At 43.9% G+C, this 24,841-nt stretch overlaps 1 protein-coding gene across 1 annotated transcript in view; it reads right to left on the reverse strand.

The window, feature by feature from the left end:
- The window catches only part of LOC126125300 (DC-STAMP domain-containing protein 2), a 288,281-nt gene that overhangs the window by 57,209 nt on the left and 206,231 nt on the right, over positions 1-24,841 (reverse strand). The window contains exon 12 of the mRNA XM_049915133.1: positions 20,480-20,723. Coding sequence (XP_049771090.1) covers positions 20,480-20,723 — 244 coding nt within the window. The remainder of the gene's footprint in view (positions 1-20,479; positions 20,724-24,841) is intronic.

Here is a 24,841-nt window from a genome sequence, read left to right on the forward strand (position 1 = left end):
CATGATCGCCTGTGCTGGGACTCTGACATGCGCGCTTATTCTGTGCCTAAGAAGAGATACTATTGAACTCTGTAGTTTTAGTTTTTAATATTATTATTCTGTTGTTATCTGCATGGAGACAAATTTTCTTATCCTCTTCATTTCCAATAAATGTTCCTGTTCTCAATGTACACAACTTTCCTCTACATAGTTGAAAGTGGAGAGTTTTTTACTATGGAAGAAAGAATAATGCTCACATTTGCTGCATGTTGTACACCAATGTATTACATGCAATTTAGTGGCTTTCTTAAACCCCTGAAAGATAAGCTTCAGTTCCATCCTTGCTCTTCAACATTCCAGAAGAAGTTTATATTGCCATATGATTCTAGTAGCTATGCCTTAGATTGTGCGTCAAGTCAAGAGGTGGATGGAACAGTGTGCCCTATAGCCTAAGCTTCTATTCAATTAACCAAGACTGAGAGGAACTATTCCACTATACAGCAATGCCAATCCTGATATGTGGCATTAGGTACTTCTGTAGCTACTTGAATGGAAAATGCTTCAAAACGTTAACTGATCATGCACATTAAAATGGTTTATTGATCTGAAGGATCCAACTATCTGCCTTACCCGATGGACATTACATCTAAATGAAATGTACTACTGTTGCTACTTGTATGGAAAATGCTACAAAACATTAACAGATCGGGCAAATTAAAATGGTTTATTGATCTGAAGAATCCAACTATCTGCCTTACCCGATGGACATTACATCTTAGTGCATTTGACACTGAAGTTACACATTGTCCCAGAAAAACTCATGGTAATGCAATCAGCTCGACACATAAAGTGTACATAGCAGAGCATTTGGAATTTCAGCAAACAAATACCAAAAAGTGCAGGACACTGTCCCTGACACAAACACAGTTCAGCGCCCATAACAGGAAACTGTATAAACAGACTAAAAGATTGGTGATATGCACTATCTGTTCAAAAAGTTCCGAGACTTTTTTTCCCTGGCATATAAGTGACATCAGTGCAGTAACTATGGTGAAACCTTGAACTAACAACAGTAAACAAAAGAGGTGCATTTGACCAGTCACTTGTGAACAGGCACTGTTAAGTAATAGATATGTGGCATTAGGTATTTCTGTTGCTGCTTGTATGGAAAATGCTTCAAAACGTTAACTGATCATGCACATTAAACAAACACTTGCTCACATTTGCTGCATGTTGTACACCAATGTATTACATGCAATTTAGTGGCTTTCTTATACCCCTTAAAAATAAGCTTCATTTCCATCCTTGCTCTTCAACATTCCAGAAGAAGTTTATATTGCCATGTGATGCTAGTAGCTATGCCTTAGTTTGTGCGTCAAGTCATACCTTAGTCATAGCCATAGTGTGTCAACATTGTTGTGTCACAAATCAGAAAGAGCAACATCTCTAAATCAAATGTTCAAGACATTCTCCAGAATGTTTTGAAGAAGAGAATAGTGTGTACAAAGTTTGTTCCACACATCCTGACTCCAGAACAAAAACAATGACATGTAGAGCCTGCGTCAACTTATTGAAATGCAAAGCACAGATAGTACTTCTCTGGAAAAAATCTTCATGGGTGATGAGACCTGAAGTTATCAATATTAATCTAGTAAAAGATGACAAACCACAGCAATTCAAATGAAGTGTCAATGCTTTGATGACATAATTGACAATGTTGCCAATGTGATGCATGAGTTGAACAACATCCCAAAGGACTTTTATTATTGTTGCACACAGTTCTATGAACATTCTGTGCATTGTACTCAAGTGGTGGGAGTGTATGCAGAACACCTTAAACATGAAAACCATCATCTTAACCTTTCTCTATTTTTTGTGAACCTAGTCTCTCAACTTTTTAGACTGAAGAGTTATTGTCATGCCAGTGAATTCATGGGGTGAAGTGTTGAGACACACCCACAATTTTATCATTTTATCCTGGCAGGACATGAAGGATAGTTGTTGTTGTTGTTGTTGGGATGTTTAAGGGGGACTAAACAGCTAAGGTCATCAGTCCCCCATTCCAAAAACAAGCGAGACAAAGTCGCAGAGCAGATAAAACCCCAAGGGGAAGGAGACTGCCCCCCCCCCCCCCCCCTCAGGTGCTAAAGAACACAAATTAGGCAACGAACATTACAGAAAAGAAGAGTACAGACGAACACCAGGCAGAAAGAAATAGAAGAAAAGAAGATGGCCGGAGACTGGTTGACTGACCACGACAACAAACAAGGGAAAGAGTCAACCATCCGATGAGACACCAAAACAGCAACAAATATGGAGAGACGCGAGGACAAAAGACACAGAAACGGAAAAGTGCAGGACCCCCCCCCTAAATGGATCCATAAAAAGGACTAGCACGGATAAAATGTAAAACATTGTCAGCCATGGAGGCATCGTCGCATAAAATCAAAGGCAAGGTGCCCGGGAAATTAAAAGACTGCCGAAGGGTGCGCAGTCGGGGACACTCCAATAAAACGTGGGCGACCGTCAGCCGGGACCCACACCGACACAGGGGGGGATCCTCCTGACGTAAAAGATGGCCGTGCGTCAGGTATGTATGGCTGATGCAGAGCCGACACAGGATGACAGAGTCCCTGCGAGAAGACCGCAGGGAGGAGCGCCACACATCGGTCGTCTCCTTGACAGCCCGCAGTTTATTCTGGGCAGTCATGCCTCGCCACTCAGCAGACCACGCCCCAAGCACCTTACGGCGCAACACCAGCTGCAGGTCGCGAGCTGTGAGGCCGATCTCCAAAGCTGGGGTGTCGATCGCCCCTTTGGCCAGCCTGTCAACACGTTCGTTCCCCGGGATGCCAACGTGACCTGGCGTCCAAACCAAGACCACCGAACGACCAGAGAGGGCAATGGTGGAAACAGACTCCTGAATAGAGGACACCAGATGAGAAGAGGGATAGCAGCGGTCGATGGCCTGAAGGCTGCTCAGGGAGTCACTGCAGATGACGACGGACCTACCTGAGCAGAAACGCATATGCTCAAGAGCGCGCAAGATGGCCACCAGCTCTGCAGTAAAAATACTGCAGCCAGCCGGCAAGGAGCGTTGCTCAACATGGGCAGCGTGAGCAAAAGCGTAGGCAGTGCGACCATCAACCAGGGAACCATCAGTGTAGACAGGCTCACAGCCCGGAAATGATTCGAGGAGCGCAAGAAAACGGCGACGGAGGGCCACAGGCGGAACCTAGTCCTTAGGTCCCTGTGCCAAATCCAGACGGACGGACGGCCGGGACAAACACCAGGGAGGCGTAGGTGTACGGACCTGGAAGGGAGGCAGAAGAGGGAACGACCCCAGTTCTGACAGCAGGGACTGGACACGGACAGCTACTGAAAGCCCAGACCTAGGTCGCCGTTCGGGCAGATGGAGGACCATGGCAGGGAAAAGCAGACGATGATTGGGATGGTCTGGCGAGCAATGCACGTGGACAGCATAGCCGGCGAGCAGTCGATGGCGGCGAATCCGCAGCGGGGGAAACCCGGCCTCCACCAGTAGACTATCCACGGGGCTGGTGCGAAAAGCGCCAGTTGCAAGCCGAACCCCACAGTGGTGTATGGGGTCTAACAACTTCAACACTGAGGGTGATGCAGACCCATAGGCCAGGCACCCATAATCAAGCCAGGACTGCACAAGGGCTCTGTACAATCGCAGCAGCGTGCAGCGATCTGCACCCCAAGACGTGTGGCTAAGGCAGCGGAGGGCGTTGAGGTGCCGCCAGCATTTTTGCTTCAGCTGAGTAACATGAGGAACCCATGTGAGCCGGGCATCAAACACGAGTCCCAAGAAGCGGCAAGTGTCCACCACTTCAAGCAGGTGGCCGCCGAGGTAAAGTTCAGGATGAGGGTGGACCGTCCGATGCCTGCAGAAGTGCATAACTCGAGTCTTGGCTGCAGAGAACTGAAAACCATGAGTCAGAGCCCATGATGCTGCCTTGCGAACGGCGACTTGCAGCCTGCGGTCGGCGACTCCCGTAGTCGTGGAGCTAAATGAGATGCAGAAGTCGTCGGCATACAAAGAAGGAGACACCGACGACCCCACTGCTACAGCCAGACCATTAATGGCCACTAGAAATAAGGAGACGCTCAACACTGAGCCCTGCGGGACCCCATTTTCCTGTATATAAGATGAACTAGAGGTGGCACCGACTTGCACCTGGAAAGAGCGGCGCAATAAAAAGGTTTGAAGAAAAGCCGGGAGCTGACCACAAAGACCCCACTCATGCAACGTGGCGAGGATGTGATGCCGCCATGTGGTGTCATACGCCTTCCGCAGATCGAAAAATACAACAACGAGATGCTGACGTCGGGCAAAGGCCGTACGGACTGCAGATTCCAGCCGCACCAAATTGTCCGTGGCAGACCGGCCCCGACGGAAGCCACCCTGGGATGGAGCGAGGAGACCGCGCGACTCAAGGACCCAACACAAACGCCGCCCCACCATACGTTCGAGCAATTTGCACAAAACGTTGGTGAGGGTAATAGGACGATAGCTGTCCACCGCCAGTGGGTCCGCACCGGGCTTCAAGATGGGGACAATAACACCCTCTCGCCATTGCGACGGGAACACGCCTTCGCTCCAAATGCGATTAAATATCGCGAGAATGTGTCTCTGGCAGTCCCTGGAAAGATGCTTCAGCATCTGTGCGTGGATGCAGTCTGGGCCTGGTGCTGTATCAGGGCAATCGGCGAGGGCAGCGAGGAATTCCCTCTCGCTGAAAGGAGCATTGTATGTTTCAGAACAATGCGTGTGGAATGAGAACGGCGTCCGCTCGGCTCGCTCCTTTAGAGAGCGAAAGGCGGGGGGATAGGATGCAGTCGCAGAGCTCTGAGCAAAGTGCGCGGCAAGCCGTTCAGCAATGGCGGCAGCGTCCGTGCAGACAGCGCCGTCCAAGGAGAGTCCAGGGACACCCATAGGGGTCTGGTATCCGTAAATCCGCCGGATCCGGGACCACACAAGCGAGGGGGAGACATGGGAGCCCAAGGATGAGACATACCTCTCCCAGCACTCCTGCTTACGCCGTGCAATAAGACGACGGGCGAAGGCACGGAGCCTCTTAAAGGTGATGAGGGTCTCAAGAGACGGGTGCCGCCTATGACGCTGGAGAGCCCGCCGACGGTCGCGAATAGCCTCAGCAACCTCCGGCGACCACCAGGGTACAGCCCTCCTCCGAGGGTGGCCAGAAGAACGGGGGATGGCAGCCTCGGCCGCTGAAATGATGGACGTGGTTAAAACACGCACCACCTCGTCAATGTCACCCTGTGGGGGAGACTCAATGGTTGCAGCAGAAGTAAAAGCTGGCCAGTCAGCCCTGTGGAGAGCCCAGCGGGGCAAGCGCCCAGAAGAATGACACTGGGGCAGTGACAAATAGATGGGAAAATGGTCACTACCACACAGGTCAGGATGCACTCTCCAGTGGAGGGATGGGACAAGTCCAGGGCTGCAAATAGAGAGATCGATGGCCGAGAACGAGCCATGGGCCACACTGAAAGCGTGGGAGCACCGGTGTTCAAGAGGCTACGGTCGAGCTGAGCCAACACATGCTCCACGGCCCGACCGCGGTCATCGGAGACAGTCCCACCCCATAGAGGGTTGTGGGCATTGAAATCGCCCAGCAGCAAAAAAGGTGGCGGCAGATGGGCTATCAGAGCAGCCAGGACATGGTGCGCGACAGCACCATCAGGTGGAAGGTAAATACTGCAGACGGTAATAGCCTGTGGCGTCCACACCCGAACAGCGACAGCCTCTAAAGCTGTTTGTAGAGGTACAAACTCACTGTGAAGAGAGTTAAGGACATATATGCAGACGCCACCAGACACCCTTTCATAAGCTGCCCGGTTCTTAAAATAACCCCGATAGCCACGGAGGGCGGGGATTCGCATTGCTGGAAACCAAGTTTCCTGCAGAGCAATGCAAAGGAAAGGATGACGGCTGATAAGTTGGCGGAGCTCAGCTAGATGGTGGAAGAAACCGCTGCAGTTCCACTGGAGGATGGTATTAGCCATGGATGGGAAAGGCGTGAAGGGACTGGGGAGGCAGATTACGCCTCCGGGGCCCCTGCTGCTACTGAGTCACCACCTGGACAACAGCTCTCTATTGCATCCGAGGGACTGGCGAGATCCATGTCCTCAGTGGACGCCAGAATCTCCACCTCATCCTCAGACGCAGAGCTTGTAGGAAGCGGTGGAATGGGTGCCACCACAATGTCGGTAGCCTTGGGGAGTTTCTTCTTCTTCTGCTTCTCGCACTGCGCCTTGGGTGGTTCAGGCTGGGAGGGCATCACTGGGTCAGTCTCAGGGACAGACGATGACCGTGTGTCCCGACGACCAGGGACTGGCGGTTGTTTGAGCCACTTGTGGCTGTCGGCTTTGGAACCGGTCGGAACGTGTGAAGGGAGGTCCCCAAGGGACCCCTTCCTTACGAGAGTAGCCGAAGAAGTCTTACGCTTCTCCAGCTGGGAAGGGGGGACTGATGTCCCCGATGGTTGGGGGGGTGTTGCTCCTGAAGTAGATGGAGCAGGAGCAACAGGAGGTTTAGTGCCCCCCACCATCAAGGGGGCAGGTGTGGGACTTCGACTCTGAGAGCTGACTGGAGTGGATGGAATTGTAGAAGGAGTGACAGTTGTGGCATAAGAAGCTGTCATGCGCACTGGATGAAGCCGATCATATTTCCGCTTCGCCTCAGTGTACGTCAGGCGGTCGAGAGTCTTGATTTCCATGATCTTCCGCTCCTTCTGCAGAATCGGACAGTCTGGCGAGCAAGGCGGATGGTGCGCACCACAGTTCACACAGATTGGAGGCGGCGCACAGGGATGATCAGGATGGGAAGGTCGACCGCAATCGCGACAGACGAGGTCGGAAGCACAGCGTGAAGACATGTGGCCGAACTTCCAACACTTGAAGCACCGCATCGAGGGAGGGATATACGGCTTGACATCACAACGGTACACCATCACCTTGACCTTCTCAGGTAACGTGTCACCCTCGAAGGCCAAGATGAAGGCACCGGTGGCAACTTGACGATCCCTCGGACCCCGGTGGACGCGCCGGATGAAATAGACACCTCGGCGCTCCAGGTTGGCGTGCAGCTCGTCATCGGACTGTAAAAGGAGATCGCGGTGAAAAATAATTCCCTGGACCATATTTAAGCTGTTATGTGGGGTGATAGTAACAGACACATCCCCCAACTTCGTACAAGCCAGCAAGGCTCGTGACTGGGCAGAGGATGCCGTTTTTATCAACACCGATCCAGACCGCATCTTGGACAAGCCCTCCACCTCCCCGAACTTGTCCTCTAAATGTTCGACAAAGAACTGAGGCTTCACAGACACAAACGAGTCCCCGTCAGCTCTGGTACAGACGAGATACCGGGGCGAGTATCTTTCACTCTCATTCACAGCCTTTCGTTCCTCCCATGGTGTGGCCAGGGAGGGGAACGATTTGGGGTCATACACATTAGCCTTAAAGTGAGCTTTGGAACGCTTAGAGACTGCTGACGGCTGGCCGCCAGCGAGAGATGATGTACCACGCTTCATTGCGGGTCATCCGCCCTGATGCCACCGACTCCGACCAAGGGCCCTCCCCATGGGCGCCACCCAGCCACAGCAAAGGCCACCTGGCAGGATGGCCATTGCTGGGAGTCCCGATGCCCCAGGGCGGTGGGCATCTACTCCTTGGCATACGTGGGGAGTTAACGGCGCAGGCATCAGTAGAGCGATCCCTGTGTTGTCAGGGGGCTACAACCAAGAGGGTACATGGCGGCCCCACCACAACGGACTGGCTACCGTGCTGGATCTTAGGTGCAAAAATGGCCAAGGTCGTCGTCGCAGTTAAAAGAAACACTGCAGAGTGCAGCGTGGTAATCGCCCAAGAGATCGAAAACGAGCGGGACACCATTGCAACGACGAGAAAGACGGCTAAAGGTCTAATTGCACAACGGATACAATGCACCATGTAAGGCGCCCTTCCCCAAGTGGCTCGCTCTTCGGAATAATTTAGAAAGATGGAGGTCAAACCCGAGAGGGGACCATCACATAAGGCCGAAACATTTGAGACTCCTTTTAGTCGCCTCTTACGACAGGCAGGAATACCGCGGGCCTATTCTAACCCCCAAACCCGCAGGGGGGTGAAGGATAGTGAGCTATGGTGTGATGAGTTATGGAAAACTAGATCATCGGTGGCAGACCTCCACAAACAAATATAAAGCAAAATGTGACAAACTGCATAAACTGTGTGCAAAGGAGAGAAGTTAGTCATCAGCAGATCCCCTTGCAAAGTCTACCATAGATAGGCAAACTACTGGCATGGATGGTCTAGGATCAGCAGGATTTTATGTACTGAACATCAGTGACAACTTTTATATATAGCACGCACTGTTTGAAATTGAACAAAACTGTGCCTGGAGACATACCGGTGCGTCCAAACTCAAATCATTCATGGACCGCAAATCGAGCAGTTTGGTCCCTTCGTCCCCCCCCCCCCCCCCCCCCCCACCCCGCCGCCCCTTTTAAACCAATCAACCAACCGATCTGTTCATCACTGTCTCAAAGTTTCTCATAGCAGTTCTCATATTGTTTTCCACAGTATGCGCAAAATAATCTTCCAAGCCCTCACATATCCCATTCTCCTGTATTTGAATCTGAATGATAGGTGGAAATTAAAAATTACTTCTTGCCATGATTCTCCATGAAACTCTTTCATAATTTTCATCTAAACTGTGAGTCGTTATCACTGAGGATACATTCTGGTTTGATCATGTTCATAAAGTTTTGTGGCAGTGATATTGCCCGCCACCTTCTCGCCATGGCAACTGTAAGGTGTTTGTTCACAAAGACTTATACGATTGCTCTCACATAATGTTGCAAACAGACTCAGTCAGATCGCCTTTACAACCACCATATACGGGCCCATTTCAGGTGCTGAGTAGAAATAAACATACCGTGGACATAATGTACAATGGTGTTTCGACAAAGGTATCGATTGAACGTGTCAAGCCAGCATGGGTTTTACCCTCTCCGACCTCTGACACCACGCCTGTGCATCAACACATGATGGACGCAGAGCATACCGAAACACAGCTCAGTACATCGTCTGAGACAGGTGAATCACCACCACAAATGACGACGTCACTGCCCCCGAGACACCCGACGCACACCAGAGCTGGACGTCGAATAAAATTCAAGTATCAAGATATCCCTTGGGCTCCCCACTTTAAGGGGGGGGGGGGGCTGTGTGGCAGCAATATTCTTCATGTCTGGTGCAAAGTGATATCAAAAGTGCACAGGAGTTTTTTTCTGGCCATGTGTTGTTTTTTTATCTTTGCCGTAAGACTATAGTTCTCCTGGTTTTTGTTACTTCTCTGTTGTTTTTTTAGTTTCTTCTTATTGTGAGTTTTTGCGAATAAATATTTTTTCATTAACACATTATACCGGACGGCTATGCAATTATTTGTTGTAGGCAAGTCGCCTACAGTTTCTTCTAATTTATCCCACATCATACAACTGTTGGGTTCGTGCAAAAGATAATGAAAAATTTATCATGAGAAAAGTTTCAGCATTCTTTTAATTTCTTGGCCCAAGCTTCACAGTCTGCTGACAGAACATGATAAGGTGTGCTCCTAAATAGTTCATGATTCTTAATATTTTATTTGCACTTACAGCCTTCCATAAACCCAGGTTTCTTAGAAAATACCATGAAATTTTAGTTTAATACTTCAGTTGTTCCTTGTTTTTGTTCTTCCACTAAGTCAGATGATTCTTGAACATTTCCACAGGTTTTACATAGGACTGTAGTTGCACTTTCATTTTCTTCATCTGTGTTGCCCTTCTTACTGGCATAATTAACCACACTGACTTGAGCTTCAACTTCATTTTTTCATACATCAATATATCTTAATCTACACTAAGAGTGTCAACATCTTCCTTCAAAGTGTACCCTTTAAAATACACTAGCATCTTCTGTCATAAGTAACTGATCTACTGCTTGCAAAATTCAACCTAAACATATTCCTAAGCTAGTCAGTGCAAACCAAGAAATCAACAGATAAATGTGGAATTATCAATATATTGTGTTCAAATTCTCTGCCATAAAATAAAAACTTCAAAAATGATGGCTCATTGATGGATTTATTTTTATTTCCAACTGCACTAATAACTTTCACACTATTTACTGGAAATACCAGAATGCTCCCAATGCTGCATAAGTGCTGATACAATTTCTGTGAAACCACGGGCAATTGACTGCTACTGTTCAATGCATGTTCTAAATTTAATCCACAGATTTGAAAAGCCATTAAAGTACTGCCCTTAATTACTTCACAATCCCGCAATAAATCTTCTGTTATGTGGTGGTCACTGTCATGTAATATAGCATTAATAACACATTCTGACTCATTCTGTGGCTGTGTCATATCAAAACTAAACTCATTTTTCCAGGTAATGATGCACTGCATCTGCTGCTCATGTTTTGATCTTTCAGGTCACCTATCATGTCTTCATTCATCATACTGTGGTCAATAATGTTCTACATAGTGTTGTTCATTCAAATTCTGATTATCTACCTGTCTATGATTTCCACATTTCTGTTGGTTCAAATTACACTGCTCATTATTATTATTGTAGTGTTGTTGCTGCTGCATGCCTGAATATTGATAACATCAATTATTTTGGTTTCCTTTCTGCATTCGGTGTTCATCATTAAATCACTTTTTCATAACTGTGGTGCAGCATTACAGCAAATCTTTCCTGTGCAGTGAATGGTAATCTTTAAATTAAGACATTTTTAGCCCACTGAAAATAAAAATAACTACTTATTGTGCTTTTGTTCTGATCATGTATTGGTGGCGACATTAAGTCAAATCTATAACTTATGCATATTTTGATTTTTGGCCTTCAGAACATGCAGTGGGGAAAGCATTGTGAAACTGTCCCAGGAAAGCAACCAGATGTATTCCGCTTCCTGGATGGATTCTCGAAATTTTTGCATATTGGAGTAATTGCGAATTCCTTGGTTTAATGGTGGTACTATAAAATCACAGCCGGCCAGTGTGGCTGAGCGGTTCTAGGCACTTAAGTCTGGAACCGCGCGACTGCTACGGTCGCAGGTTCAAATCTTGCCTCGGTCATGGATGTGTGTGATGTCCTTCGGTTAGTTAGGTTTAAGTAGTTCTAAGTTCTAGGGGACTGATGACCTCAGATGTTAAGTCCCATAGTGCTCAGAGCCATTTGAACCATTATAAAATCACAACTTCTTTGTTGCAAACACCAGTTAATTTCCTGTTTAAATGTTTTATGATCAAACCCTTCCATATTATTGTCATTATTGCTGATGTTATTATTAATGTTGTTAAATTTAGTTTCAAGTGTCTTGTATTGTGTCTGAACATCCATAAACAATGTATAAATTTTGTTGTGTTAGTGAAAGAGTCACATTTAACTTTAGCAGTCTCAGTGTTTTGTTGATTAAATGAGATTAACTGTTCTGTTAGCAGACTTCTGACTGTGTTCTTTGTGTTCATCTAAGTCCATTTTTAGAGTCACAATTTCAGTTTCAACATTTTCACTTAGCAAATCTAATTCAGATTTCAGTTTATCATATCTGCACTTTAATAACTCGCTTATGATGTGCCATGCAGGCCTGTCTATTATTTATTTGTTGATTATTTGTTGATCTTCTGTGTTCCCTGGATGGACAATAACAATAAACCATAATGCAAGTCACTCATTTCCGATTTGAACATTCTTAGTCTGTATAGATGATGTTGGTTCATTTGAATCAAAATCTATATCTTCATTACTTAGAATATTTACAGATTTTGTGAAATTCTCTCCTACTGAACCATCCAAAAATGCACTTTTACAAGTTACACTTTACTGACAATATTAGCTGCACTAGCCAGTTTTGTAGTGGGAATTACGAGGGGAGACCCAAAAGTAACAAGAATTGGTCTGCGGTGGGGAGGGAGAGTGGGGGAACCCATTATTTGACCAGGTGTCTGTTATGGTCGCACCACCTGAGTCAGTGTGTGAAGTTCTGTGTGCATTGGTTCGTCCGTGAAAGTTTTTCTTAGAAAAACAACTTTTCCATTTCAGCAAAAATGTGATTGCAGACTGTCAAGAGCAAAGCGCAGCTGTGAAATTTTGTTTCTTGTTGGAGAAACTGGCCATGTAAGAATGCTTATGGTGATGCTGCCCTAAATGAAACCAGTGGCTTTCACGTTTTAAAAATGGGGAAATATCAGTTGAAGACCAGCTCTGTTCAGGACTTCCCTCAATGTCAAGAAGTGATGAAAATGTCGACAAAATCAATGCCTTTGTTTGTAAAGGCCATCACCCAACCATTGATCATCTCTGTGAGATGTCTTGAATATCATGGAGTTCAATTCAGAGGATTTTATCCAAAGATTTGCTCATAAGAAGGGTTGCAACCAAATTTGCCCCTCACCTTTTCACAGACGAGCAAAGGGAGTGTCGACTTCAGGCATGAGAGAGCCCTGAATTTTTTTCCAAGGTGATTACTGATGATGACTCGTGGTGCTATGGATTTGACCCTGAAACAAAGCAGCAGTCAAGCCAGTGGAAGACAAGTGGCCTTCCTCTTCCCAAAAAAGCCCGCCAAGTGAAGTCAAACATCAAGACAATGCTAATTTGTTTCTTTGATTGCAGAGGTGTTGTGCATGAGGAGTTTGTTACCCTGAGTCAAACTATCAACCAGAAGTTGTACTTGGAGGTTTTGAAAAGATTGAGGGAGAATGTCCAGAAGCATGTGTGTCAATTTGTACCCCTCTATCTACATTATTCCGGGATTTATTCAATTTTCAAATTTATACTGACTTTTTGATCACTCGGTATTAAGAAATAAAGACCTTATGATGAATTTTTCTTCCCCCCTCCCATTACCCTATTAAAAAGAATCAACAATCACTACGAAAGTTCACTGTCGTGACTCGCCGATCATTCAAAGTGCCGCTGCGCAATTACGCGCGTCCTCTAAGTGCGGCGCTGTCTGCCAGCTACACAGCAGCTGCGCCACCTAAGCGGCCAGCCGAGCAGTGGCCGCTAGACGGGGACTCAGTGCTCATTCGAATGCTAACGTGTACACATGTCCTGCTTGTCAACTTACTCTGTGACTTATATGTGTTGTGTCATTCTGAAATATATGTGTTAAACTTGAAGTTCTAACAATTGGCGACGAGGTAGTGGATTTTTCCTTTTCACCGTTGACTCACAGGGTCCCATGGCTACTGTCGAGCAACTATTGCAAAATCTCCTTGAACAGCAAATGCTTCTAACAGCGGCCATTCGCAATTTCGTCGCGGCGTCAAATGCGAGGCATTTCTCATCGTTTGTTATACCTCCTTTTCGTCCTTACGACGAGACGGCGGAAGACTGGTCTGATTATGAAAAATGTCTTCGACAGCACTTCTTGGCATTTCACGTCACGGATGAACAACCATGTAAATCTCTGTTCCTTTCCTGGATTTCACCTCTAATGTATTGGTTGTTGTCGCAATTGGCTCCTTTGAAGGATCCTGCATCTTTGTCCTTTGCTGAAATGTGCTCACTTCTGTCTGTCTATTTTCAAAAGCAAACGCATGTGGTAGCCTCTCGTGTTGCATTTTATCGTTGTCAAAAACAGCCACATCAATCCTATCGTGCTTGGGTTGCTGAACTTCACAGCTTCAGTCGAAAGTGTCAATTTGTTACTGACGTTCACAAAGAATCCTATGCCGATTCCATGGTACGGGATGCTATTATCCGGTCGGCGCCCAACAAAGAAGTTCGGCAACGTGCCCTTCAGTTGGCGAATCCGACTCTGGATGAAGTTCTCTCCATTGCGCAGTCTTTTGAAATTTCTCGTGCCGCTGGGGCACAAATAGAGGTGTGGTGTGATGTCGGGTAAATACAACCTCTGTGCGGTGTTGACGACTTAACATCTGTTAAGGAACTGCAGGCTTTCTTGGGGAAAATAGCATACTATCACAAGTTTTTACCGTCTGCGGCTTCGGTGGCTCAGTCGTTGCATCGCCTGTCTCATAAAAACGTGCCTTTTCACTGGTCCGCGTCATGTGAAGCTGCTTTCCAGAAATTGAAGACTATGCTGAAACAGGCCCCATGCCTGGCTACTTATCGACCTGGCCAACATCTTGTTCTTGCCACAGACGCCTCTCAATATGGGGTCGGTGCAGTCCTTGCGCACCGTTTTTCTGACGGTTCGGAACAACCCATTGCTTATGCCTCCAAAACGCTCACGGATGCCCAACAAAAGTATTCTCAAATTGAGAAAGAAGCTTTGGCCATCATTTATGCTCTTCATAAGTTTGGTGTTTTTCTCTATGGCTCAAAATTTCATCTTGTTACGGATCACAAAACCACTTGTTTCCTTGTTTCATCCATCAACGTCACTTCCCGACAAGGCTGCACACCGCCTCCAGCGTTGGGCTCTTTACTTGTCTCGTTTCAATTTTGAGATTCATTTCCAGCCAACGGCTCAACATGCAAATGCTGACGCTCTGTCTCACCTTCCCATGGGTCCTGATCAGGCATTCGATAGGGACAAACTTCTGTGTTTCCACCTGGATGTTGCCGAGCAGCGGGTTGTGGACGGGTTTCCCCATCACTGGGGACAGGCTGGCAGCTGCTACGGGTTCTGATCCTACCCTCTCCCAGGTTTTTCTCTGTATTCAGAAGGGTTGGCCAGATCACCCGCCCGCTAAGACTTCTGATCCATTGCGGAACTACTACACTTTGCGCTACCGCCTCACGGCTAGGGATGGTGTTATCCTCCTCTCCACTGACAATGCTTCGCCGCGTGTTGTGGTACCTGCGTCTTTGCGTGCTTCGGTCTTGCGCCTCCTTCACCAAGGGCATTGGAGTGTGTCTCACACAAAATCTCTGGCGCGCCGTCATGTGTATTGGCCTGGCATCGACTCTGAAATAGCACACATGGTCGCTGCCTGTGGCCCTTGTGCGTCACAGGCCGCTGCCCCGAAGTCATCTTTGTCACCGTGGCCTTCGCCTGAGAAGCCCTGGGAGCGCATTCATGCTGACTTTGCGGGACCCTTTTTAGATACTTATTGGCTCCTCGTAATTGACGCCTACTCTAACTTTCCTTTCATTGTCCGTTGCACGTCACCTACCACCGCGGCAACCACCAGTGCTCTCGCCCGCATTTTTTCTTTGGAAGGCCTCCCCTCTACTATTGCTACTGATAATGGTCCGCAATTTGCTTCTTCCAAATTTGCGGATTTTTGTGCTCGTCACGGCGTTATGCATGTCACGGCCCAGCCGTTCCATCCACAATCCAACGGTGAGGCTGAACGACTGGTCCGCATATTTAAGGCTCAGATGCGGAAACTTCTGCTGCTGATGATGTGCTTCTCCAGTTTCTGGCGTCTTACCGTTTTATCACCATGGGCGACCACAGCACGGGTGAGCTCTTACATGGCCGACAGCTCCGCACGCTACTTCATCTTCTGCGGCCTTCCACCTCACGGCTGCTGGTGCCTTCACTTGGCCAGTTCACCGTCGACGACCTCGTCTGGGTACGGGGATATGGCAGGCGGCCAAAATGGAGCCCGGGCCGCATCTTAAGACACAGTGGCAAACGCCTGTATGAAATCCAGACGGACACGGGTGTGGCAGTGCGTCATTCGGACCAGCTTCGGCCTCGGGTGCCAGCAACACCTGTTCCGAATGCCACCACACCACCTTTGGCTCTACCTGACACTCGGGATCTTGGCATCTCTCAATACTCACAACGCAGCCCTCTCACCGTCATCGGGATGCCAGCACCAGAACGGACGCCACCAGGAGACGTGCCCATGCAGGAACTGGAGCACCATCCTCTGTCAGAGCAAATCTACTTGCCTCCTCCTCCAACGGACGCCGACACATCGTCCATGTCTCCTGTCATATCAACTGGACTTGCCGCAACGGGCAGACTGGTGCATGGGGCCCCAGCAGATTCGACCCCTACGTCTCCTGTCATCTTGACCCGTTATCATCGGGGACACTTCCGTCCATACGGGAAGCCTCCTCCTTGAGACTTTACGGCGAGTCAAACATTGACTGGGACTCAGCGCTCATTCGAATGCTAACGTGTACACATGCCTTACTTGTCAACTTACTCTGTGACTTATATGTGTCGCGTCGTTCCAAAATACATGTGTTAAACTTGTTGAAGTTCTAACATTCACTGCCTATGTAATTCACAAAATTCTATCCGACACATATCTTGATGAATTTTTTAGGCAGTGTGAAGCATTTCCTTCCAAGCTTACTCTGATTTTTCTTTTGCTGATGGGGTTCCAGTTTTGACAATAGCATACATTAATAGTGTTGCCTTTTCCATTATATTTTTAATGTAATTGATACATGTACCATCTTTTTTTTTTTTTTTTGGTAGAAGATCTCTTACATACATCAATTTCTATTCATGGTGATTTTAGTTATTATTTCTTTATATTATTTCTGTACTAACACCCGTATTGTCTGTGTATGTTATATTTTTCATAGGTTAGTAGGAAAAAAATAATTGAAATGGGGTTAATGTTACCCTGTGATGAGGGGAGACATTGATCCCTCAAATTTGTTTTATTATAGCATGAGCAGTATAGTCCTGGAATAAATGTTATTGTAGTGTAGTATGAGTATTACCCCTGTAAAGGGATCTCAATGATCCTCATTGAAAACTGGATGTTTTATGAACTGTTAATAAGCTAGGTATCAGTGAAACACACACATCTATGAATATAATTGTCAATCTTTTATTTAAAATGCACTACTAAAAACCTTTATTGACAAAAAAAAAAAAAAACATTTAACTTCTTTTACTGTAATCCTCCCTGGAAATTTATACAGAGTTCTACACCCATAAACTGGTAGCTCTGGTGGAGGCAGCTTACCAATCACCTCACAGAATGGGGCAGTGAATATACCATGTTTGGCCAAATGAAGGATGCACTCCACGGAAAGCAGTATGTGGATGATGGGGACATTATTGATATAGCAAAATGTTGGCTCCGATGATGACCAGTAGAGTGGTACCACCCAGGCAAATAAGCCCTCCCAGTAAGCTGGCATAAGGGCATGGCCAAACTCATTGTTCTTTATGTCTTCTGTTAGGTGGCAAGGAACCCAGCAGGCACATGCCTTTGGGTACCACAACTGGTGATGTTTGTTGTGCAGTGAGGTGTTTGACTGTGATACATAGTGTGTAATTACACGGTGAAAGACCCGCTGGATATGGTTACGTTAAAATTTATTAAAAAATGAAACAGCGATAACGGCAGAATTAAAAGACCAACAATAAGTATAGGCAAAGACATTAGTTATGAATGTGCAATAAAGTGTAGACAAATCACCATAAAACATCATTCACTTTTTTGTACATGGTTTTGTTTCACTCTCCCATATGTAGAAGTTTGATTGAGACGTACTGCTCGGAGTATGATGGGCTATGAGTGTTTTGCATTATATGTTTTTCTGAATAAGAGAAGACTTAATAACAGTACTAAGCATTTTTATTATAGTGAAATAGAACCAAGTTAAGAAAATTTCCTTCATATTTTCTATCATCTAGAGAAGCACAGGTGTTCCCTGGAGTCAACTGCCTGCATCTACAACTGAAATAGAGGAAAACAAGTCCATGGTCATATTTTCGTAAAATCAACAGAAGGATAGTGATGGACACAGGAAAAGAAATAACGCAAGGTAAAGTGAATGAACAATAGTACAATTTTGTACATGCAGAACATTGCCTAATAACACGCTGTACTAATATTCTCTTTTCATCGCAACTGAAAGCTCAATTATCAATCAATTCCTTTAATTTTTCCTTTTCATTACATTTATTATTATTATAATACACTAGATCACATTGAATTAGTATGTCCGCACATTCCAACATTGCAGGAATCACAACTGTGTGCAGCCGGCCAGCATGCAAGAGACTGGACAGGTTTGCACAACCTTTTAGTGATGAGGACAGATGCCTCACCTAATGACTCACCATATTTTTGTTCACTGCCACATCTCTGCAATCATCTGCAAGTGCCTGATAATATCTGCAATGCTCTGGCTTTCCACTGAAAGAAACTCAATGACAGCTCTCTGCTTGGAATGCACCTCTGTTACAGATGCCATTTTGAGGCCTACATATATTGGCACCACCTAGCAGAACTTCATGAAAGTGTAGGGCAAACAGGTAATAAGATCAACATCAATGAAAGTTATGAGGTTTAGTCGAATTAAAGTAGGTGTTGCTGAGAGAATTAGATTACAAAAGGAGATGCTGAATGTAATACGAGGTTTTGCTATGTGGGAAACAATATACCAGATGATGGCAGACTTAGAGAGGATACAGAAAGCTGACTGGAAATGGCAAGGAAAGCATTTCTAAAAAAGATAAATTTGTTAACATCAAAAGCAAATTTAAATGTTATGGATTTGTTCCTGAAGGTATTTGTCTGAAATGAAGCATTGTACAGAAGTGAAATGTGGATGATAAACAGTTCAAACAAGAAGAAAGTGTGGCACCACAGAAAAATATTGAAGAAGAGAGGGATATGTTAGCTAATTAATGAAGAGTTACTGAACTGAAGTGACATGAAAAGAAATTTGTTACTTGCCATAACTAAAATAAGGAATAGGTTGATCTAGGAATAGTTAATATGGTGGTGGAGGAATAAGTGCTGTGGCACTGTGCAAGGTATGGAGGGAGAACAAAATTTGATTACAGTAAGCAGCTTTGAGTGTAAGTAGTTTGCAGTAGTGATGCACAGAAAAATAGACTTGTACAGGGCTGGATAGTGTGGAGTGCTGCATAAAACCAGTCTTCAGACTGCAGTCCATAACAATAACATTAAGTCTAAAATTAATGTGAATACTAAAGCATTATATGAAAGTTCCCACATACAATCATCTCAAGTAATTGACCCCAACTTGCCTCTCACCAATTTTGAAGCTTCTGTAAACAAAATACAATCTCCACCTCATTTCCTCACTGTTCAATCCCCCAAGAAAATGAGTAGACAGGAGATTAGTTGGAAATTCAAAACACAAATATCCAACATTATAATGCAACCTTAACTTACGGAAATACACTGGCAAACAGCAAGAGTCCAACAGAGATCCTGCATGAACATCAAGTATGTATGTTTCTCTCTCTCCTGCTGCCATACTGACATCCACATTACACAATGTGGTTCTGACTTGGCACTACAAATTTGGCCACAGCTTTTAGCAGGAGATAGGATGGAATGTCATCATTGTGGAGGCATCATGAGACTTAGCTGTGAGCTCAGTTACCACATCAACTATTTCCACTGTTATCTTGCTACTCTTCCTGGCTCAAAAACAAGCGTCACTGCCTTCAGAACTACAGTTGAGCCCTAGAACTACACCACTGCCACCACTACAAGCCAGTGTACTGCAACTGTCATATCATGCTCTAACCCATCTGACTTTGCAGCCTTGCAGACGTCTAAGGCTGCCACTACATCCATGTCAACACGTCTAGGACTGTCAGGTGTCCATTCTTGTACAATTGTGATAATATGGGCATCAATTTGCAGATGGCCATCAAAAGTCTTGCTAGCCTCTTCAACTTCAAATACAACACCACTGATATCAGCTTCAGTACGAACATTGTGGCAAAATGGATTCCACCCTACAACCCTCGAGTCTCTAACTCATCAGAAAAACAAGATTCAATGCTTCAAGCTTTATACAGTCATTTGGAGGTAGGTGCTGTATCCATGGAGATAAATAGTGATACAGAAGAGAAGCCCAAAGAAGCTGCACAACTTCAGGATGCACTACAGCAAGAAAGTACGTCACTGCCAAAATACCACCTACAGCGTGTTATGAGAGCTTCATTCCTCACAACATACAACTCAAAAAGATGCAGCACAAATGACCCATAGCCTTGCTCTGGTATTCCCTATGTGATATTCATTGAAATTCCACATGGAACTTGATACAATGGACCTCACATTTCACAGACTTCGTTTATGGACTCTATGAGGAGTAGTGCTAGCTTTGCTGTTGATATGTTTACACAAAACACTGGAGTGTTTCCTGGCATAACTAGAATAAGAGATAGTAGCACAATGCAGTCATTACAGGAGCAATTATGACATATAAAATTTATTTATTGTGCTCTATATTAATATTTGTGTCTGTCGAATACAAATAAATGTCTCCTGATGCAAACATAAACAATAATGCAAACATAAACAATAGGAAACTTGAAAACATAAACAAATGAAAATATGATGGATTTGAGAACAAAAGCCTTCTGCCTTAAGTTTGAAAATATTTTAACAATGTTAGTGTGCAAAATGTTACAAATACATGTTGCTCTCCAACAAAAATATCTGGAACACTATAAACATTACACATGTCTGCTATGTTACATTTACAAAAATTCTTCTAATTTTAAAAGTGTTATTTACCTCTGCCATAGCTGGGTAAAAAATGACTCCTCATCTCCTCCTCTTTTTCCCTTACCAAACTTTCTTCTTAGGTGTCTACGAGCAAATTTAAGAAAATTTTCTCTTGATCTAAGTATACGGTTGTAAAGCCATACAGCCCTCTGTTTTGCTCTTTGAGGATAATAGTAGCCCATAAACCACTGCCTTAGACGTAATACATATGGCTCAATTATTGACAAAATAAGACATAGCAGTACTATAAACCCTGAAAAAAGTATTAAATTTATTTTAGTATATAGCACACACATGATTAAATTTTTCATTATTCTGTTTGAATTCAAGCATGACGGATATTTATTTTCAGAGTTAATTATGAGATAGATGTAATTCAAATATAACAAAATATCTGAGTGTTTACCTGACAATTTCATGAACTTCTTTAATATTTTAAATATCCAGTGCAAATTTAGCATGTTTCAAATCATTAAGTGTAAAATGGATCAGTTCACTCTCAGTCTGAATGACTTTATATTTTGAAACAGTGGAAAGTCAGGTTAGAATGTTAGTAATAGATTGCTGCTACTCACTGTTGCTGAGTTGCAGACAGGACCAATGAGAAGACTGTTACACGCTTACACCCACCCACATACACACACCCTTTCCTGCAAGCAGTCATACCTGATACAAACATGACCTTTTATCTCTGGCCACTTTAGCCGGACTGGCCAGCTAGCAGTCTGGTTAAAGTGGATGGAGATAGTGGTCTTGTGCGCATGAGGTGTGTTTGCTTATGTGAATGTGTGTGTATTTTCCCTTTGTATTCTGCAGAAGGCTTTGGCTGAAAGCTAAGTGAGTAACAGTATTTTTGTGGTGCCTGTCTGCAACTCAACATGCGATTTTTATGGTGAGTAGTAGTCTATTATTTTCATAATTGTTGCCTTAACATTTTGTCATTATAAATTCTGAGGTTTCATGCTTGCTTGCAGAAGGAGCTGAGACAGCATAACAATAAGTAATGCACAATACAGAACAGTACTGATATGACACCAGCAACTGTTATGGATGGTAAAGCCAGCCAAAGGACATAAAATAGATTACCAACATCTGTCAGTGATACTTGGTTGCTAATGAAACAAATGATGATACTTGTCAGAAAAAAAAAATCATGGCAGCAGACCCCAACAAAAGAGGGCATGAAATCCACCAATGCCTGTTCAAGGAAATGGGTATACTAACTAATGCTTCCCAGTATATTTGTTCCTTAATTAAAACTGTCATAAATAAAACATCTCATTTTCGTAATAACAAATCAATTCATGGTATCAGTACCAGAAATAAGAATAGTGTTCATAAAGATTTAATGGTACTTACTTTGGTCCACAAAGGCATCCATTATTCAGGAACAAATGTTTTCAGTAATTTGCCAGCAGCCATAAAAAGTTTAACTACAAATGCTTAGTTTACAAGGAGCATATGGGATTTATTGCTGGGGTATCCTTTCTATTACACTGATGAATTTCTTATTACAACTGATTTCTGTATCTGTTATTAATAATGTCAGATAATGTGATTGTTAAATAAAATCAGAGTTCTGTGCATCTCCATATACAGCATTGTGAAGTGTTGTTTTCTGTTTGATTGCTTGTGGCTACAAGAGCAAAAGAATTATCATGTGCAGTATACTGTACATTTATACATTTACATGTTTTGTGACAAGTGTATTGTTACCTATAAAATGAAAATATGTTTAAGATTTTTTACTTATTCCACACCCAAGATTGTTGCACTTTGGGTACTTGGAAGGGAATTAACACTTGTTTCTCTCTCTCTCATTACTTATTAATTATTCTTGTCCTGTGGTATGTTCTACATCCTTGAAGTGCTCCTCACTGTGGCTTTATGGAACAAAAACTATATCTGATCTGTTGGTGTGAATACAGTATGAAGAGTAACTGTAGCAAGGTGTTCATTTTATTTCTCAAAATGCTGTCTGTTTTGTAACTAGTTTGATCAGCTGTGATGGAACATTAATGAATTTATCACTGAAATTCTGTTTGAGATGAGATACTATATGTAAGGCACTGTTCATCACGTCAAATGGTACATTTAAAATTCACATATTTTGTATTCTTTGAGATTTATATGAGTTTATTACTTCATTTCTCCACATGGAAAGTAAGGGTATGTGGCATTGTTAACTCTGAGGGACAGAATAAAACTATATAACTGGTAATGTTTTCTTTCCCTATGTACAATGGTGACTGTGCAAGCGGGTGCGTGTGCTCATATGTGTCTAGATTACTACATATGTGTCTAGATTACTACTCCAGCCACATTCCAATTCAAAGTGGTGTTACCTCACAGTACAAGCACAGAAAGTGCTTACAGAAGATGTTGTCACATCCTGGTGTGACAGCTTGTTGTTAAAGTCAATAAATTTATTCATAATAAGAAGGAGAAACGTATGACAGTGCCAAGAAAAATGTGGCAGAAAATGCAAGTAAAAGGCAATAACCAAAAGCAGAAGTTTAATAAATCAATAGTATGTAAATTATGGAAGGAGGGATGGAAAGCTGAGTGTACTGAGGTTTAAGTGTCCATCCCAAAGTAAAAGAAGCAAACTACACACAATGAATATTCTGTTGATAGTAGTGTGTTATTCAGCATCAGTTTCTGTGATATTAATTATGAACAATACAGGGAAATCACAACTTATAAAAATCCCACGCTTTTGCTGTACAAAATTAGACTTTAAAGCTAGCAATGAAACTCTGAGAAAAAACTATTTTGTGTAGTGTAATTAGTTGTGAGAAAAAAACTATTTTGCGTAGTGGAATTAGTTGTGAAAGTTGCCAGACTAAATGAGTCATCATGTCTGAATGAGATCATATAGTTGCAAAAGGCCATACTACATTACATTTTTACCAAAAAGATGAATGATCAGAATTAAAGCTGCCAGTGATTAATTTAGACAACACATGGTTTCATGCTTGCATGAAACCATGTTTAGTTTAAAGAAACCACTGGCAGCTTTAATTTATTTTGGTAAAGGTCTAGTGTAGTATGGCCGATGAATAAATGTTGCCAAGATAAAATTGTGCAAGGAGTATTAGAAAACAAAAATGCTGGTCAGTGTTTAATTGCTGTACATGTGAGTTTCATTACGCGTACACTCTTTGTGTATAACTCAAAAAATAGAACTTTGGACGAAGAAGACAACAAAAGTTAAGAAAAAATTACATAGAGTCCCAGCTTAATCTCCAATTATCATCTAGGAGAAGGGTCTGTTTGATAATGCTCCATATCTAGAGAGCAGAAAAATAAATCACCTTCCTCAATTTTGCTAAAAACTGAAGTAGAGCTCCAACCAGCCAGTAATAACGTACAGTAGGAATCTGATCAATGTAAACCTGAACTTGCATTCCTTAAGGAGCATCAACATGCTACAGTTTATTCCACAGACTAAATTTTGCAAGGAAGTGGATCTGTTGTTCTCTGCCTGCTGCCATACGATGCAGATGAAATCCCCAAAACTGATCTGGAACCTTGCAAAGAATAAGAAATATAGCCTTAATATATCAAGCACCTCATTTTGTTGGTTAAAAATATAGCAGCTATTGCTTTTGCTGCTCTAATATCAGAAGACCAGAGAATAATGGTATATCATGTTAAAAAGTGCATGATGATTACTAGGCAAAGGATGCTCTGATGGACGAGAAAACTGAAAATATAATAATATCAGTTGATATAGAGCTGAAAGAACAGTTGTTGTTAATTTTCATAAATGAAACAGCTGAAAAAAATCGACAGAAACAGGTGTGGAAGACAGAAACATTATTGTGGAAAGTAGAATAAAATGGTCTTGGGATTGCAGCCACATCTCATGGTTAAAATGCTTTGTGTTTTCGGCCAAGCACCTGCTAACCATTGTTAAGTGAATGACTGCTGATGGGTTGCTGGTACACCCTTATATACATACTCTAGCTGCCAGCTGTGATGTCACTGTTGCTCACAGCATCAACACTTATGGCCATTGTTATAGCCGCAAGTGACCAGTGAGTGGTGCATGGTAGAGAATGGATACACAAAGCCACCAGGTGGGGGAGCCACTAGAGGTGTTGCTAACAATGAACAGACAGGACAGACGAACTAGTAGGGGATGAAAGACACAACAGCCAACCAGGACACAGCATGATGCAAGCGAGCAAAAACTGAGGTGATAAACAGCAAGACAACAACAACACAGACACACTCCAAACAATGACAGCACATATCACAACATGGAACTGGAACACAGTATGGCCAAGAGGCACATGCAAACTACAGTGAGTACCAGACTGCCAGGACAGAGGTGTGTGGCCGCCTAAATACATGACTGCAGGA

This window comes from Schistocerca cancellata, chromosome 1 (assembly GCF_023864275.1).
Source record: "Schistocerca cancellata isolate TAMUIC-IGC-003103 chromosome 1, iqSchCanc2.1, whole genome shotgun sequence".
Classification (NCBI taxonomy): domain Eukaryota; kingdom Metazoa; phylum Arthropoda; class Insecta; order Orthoptera; family Acrididae; genus Schistocerca; species Schistocerca cancellata.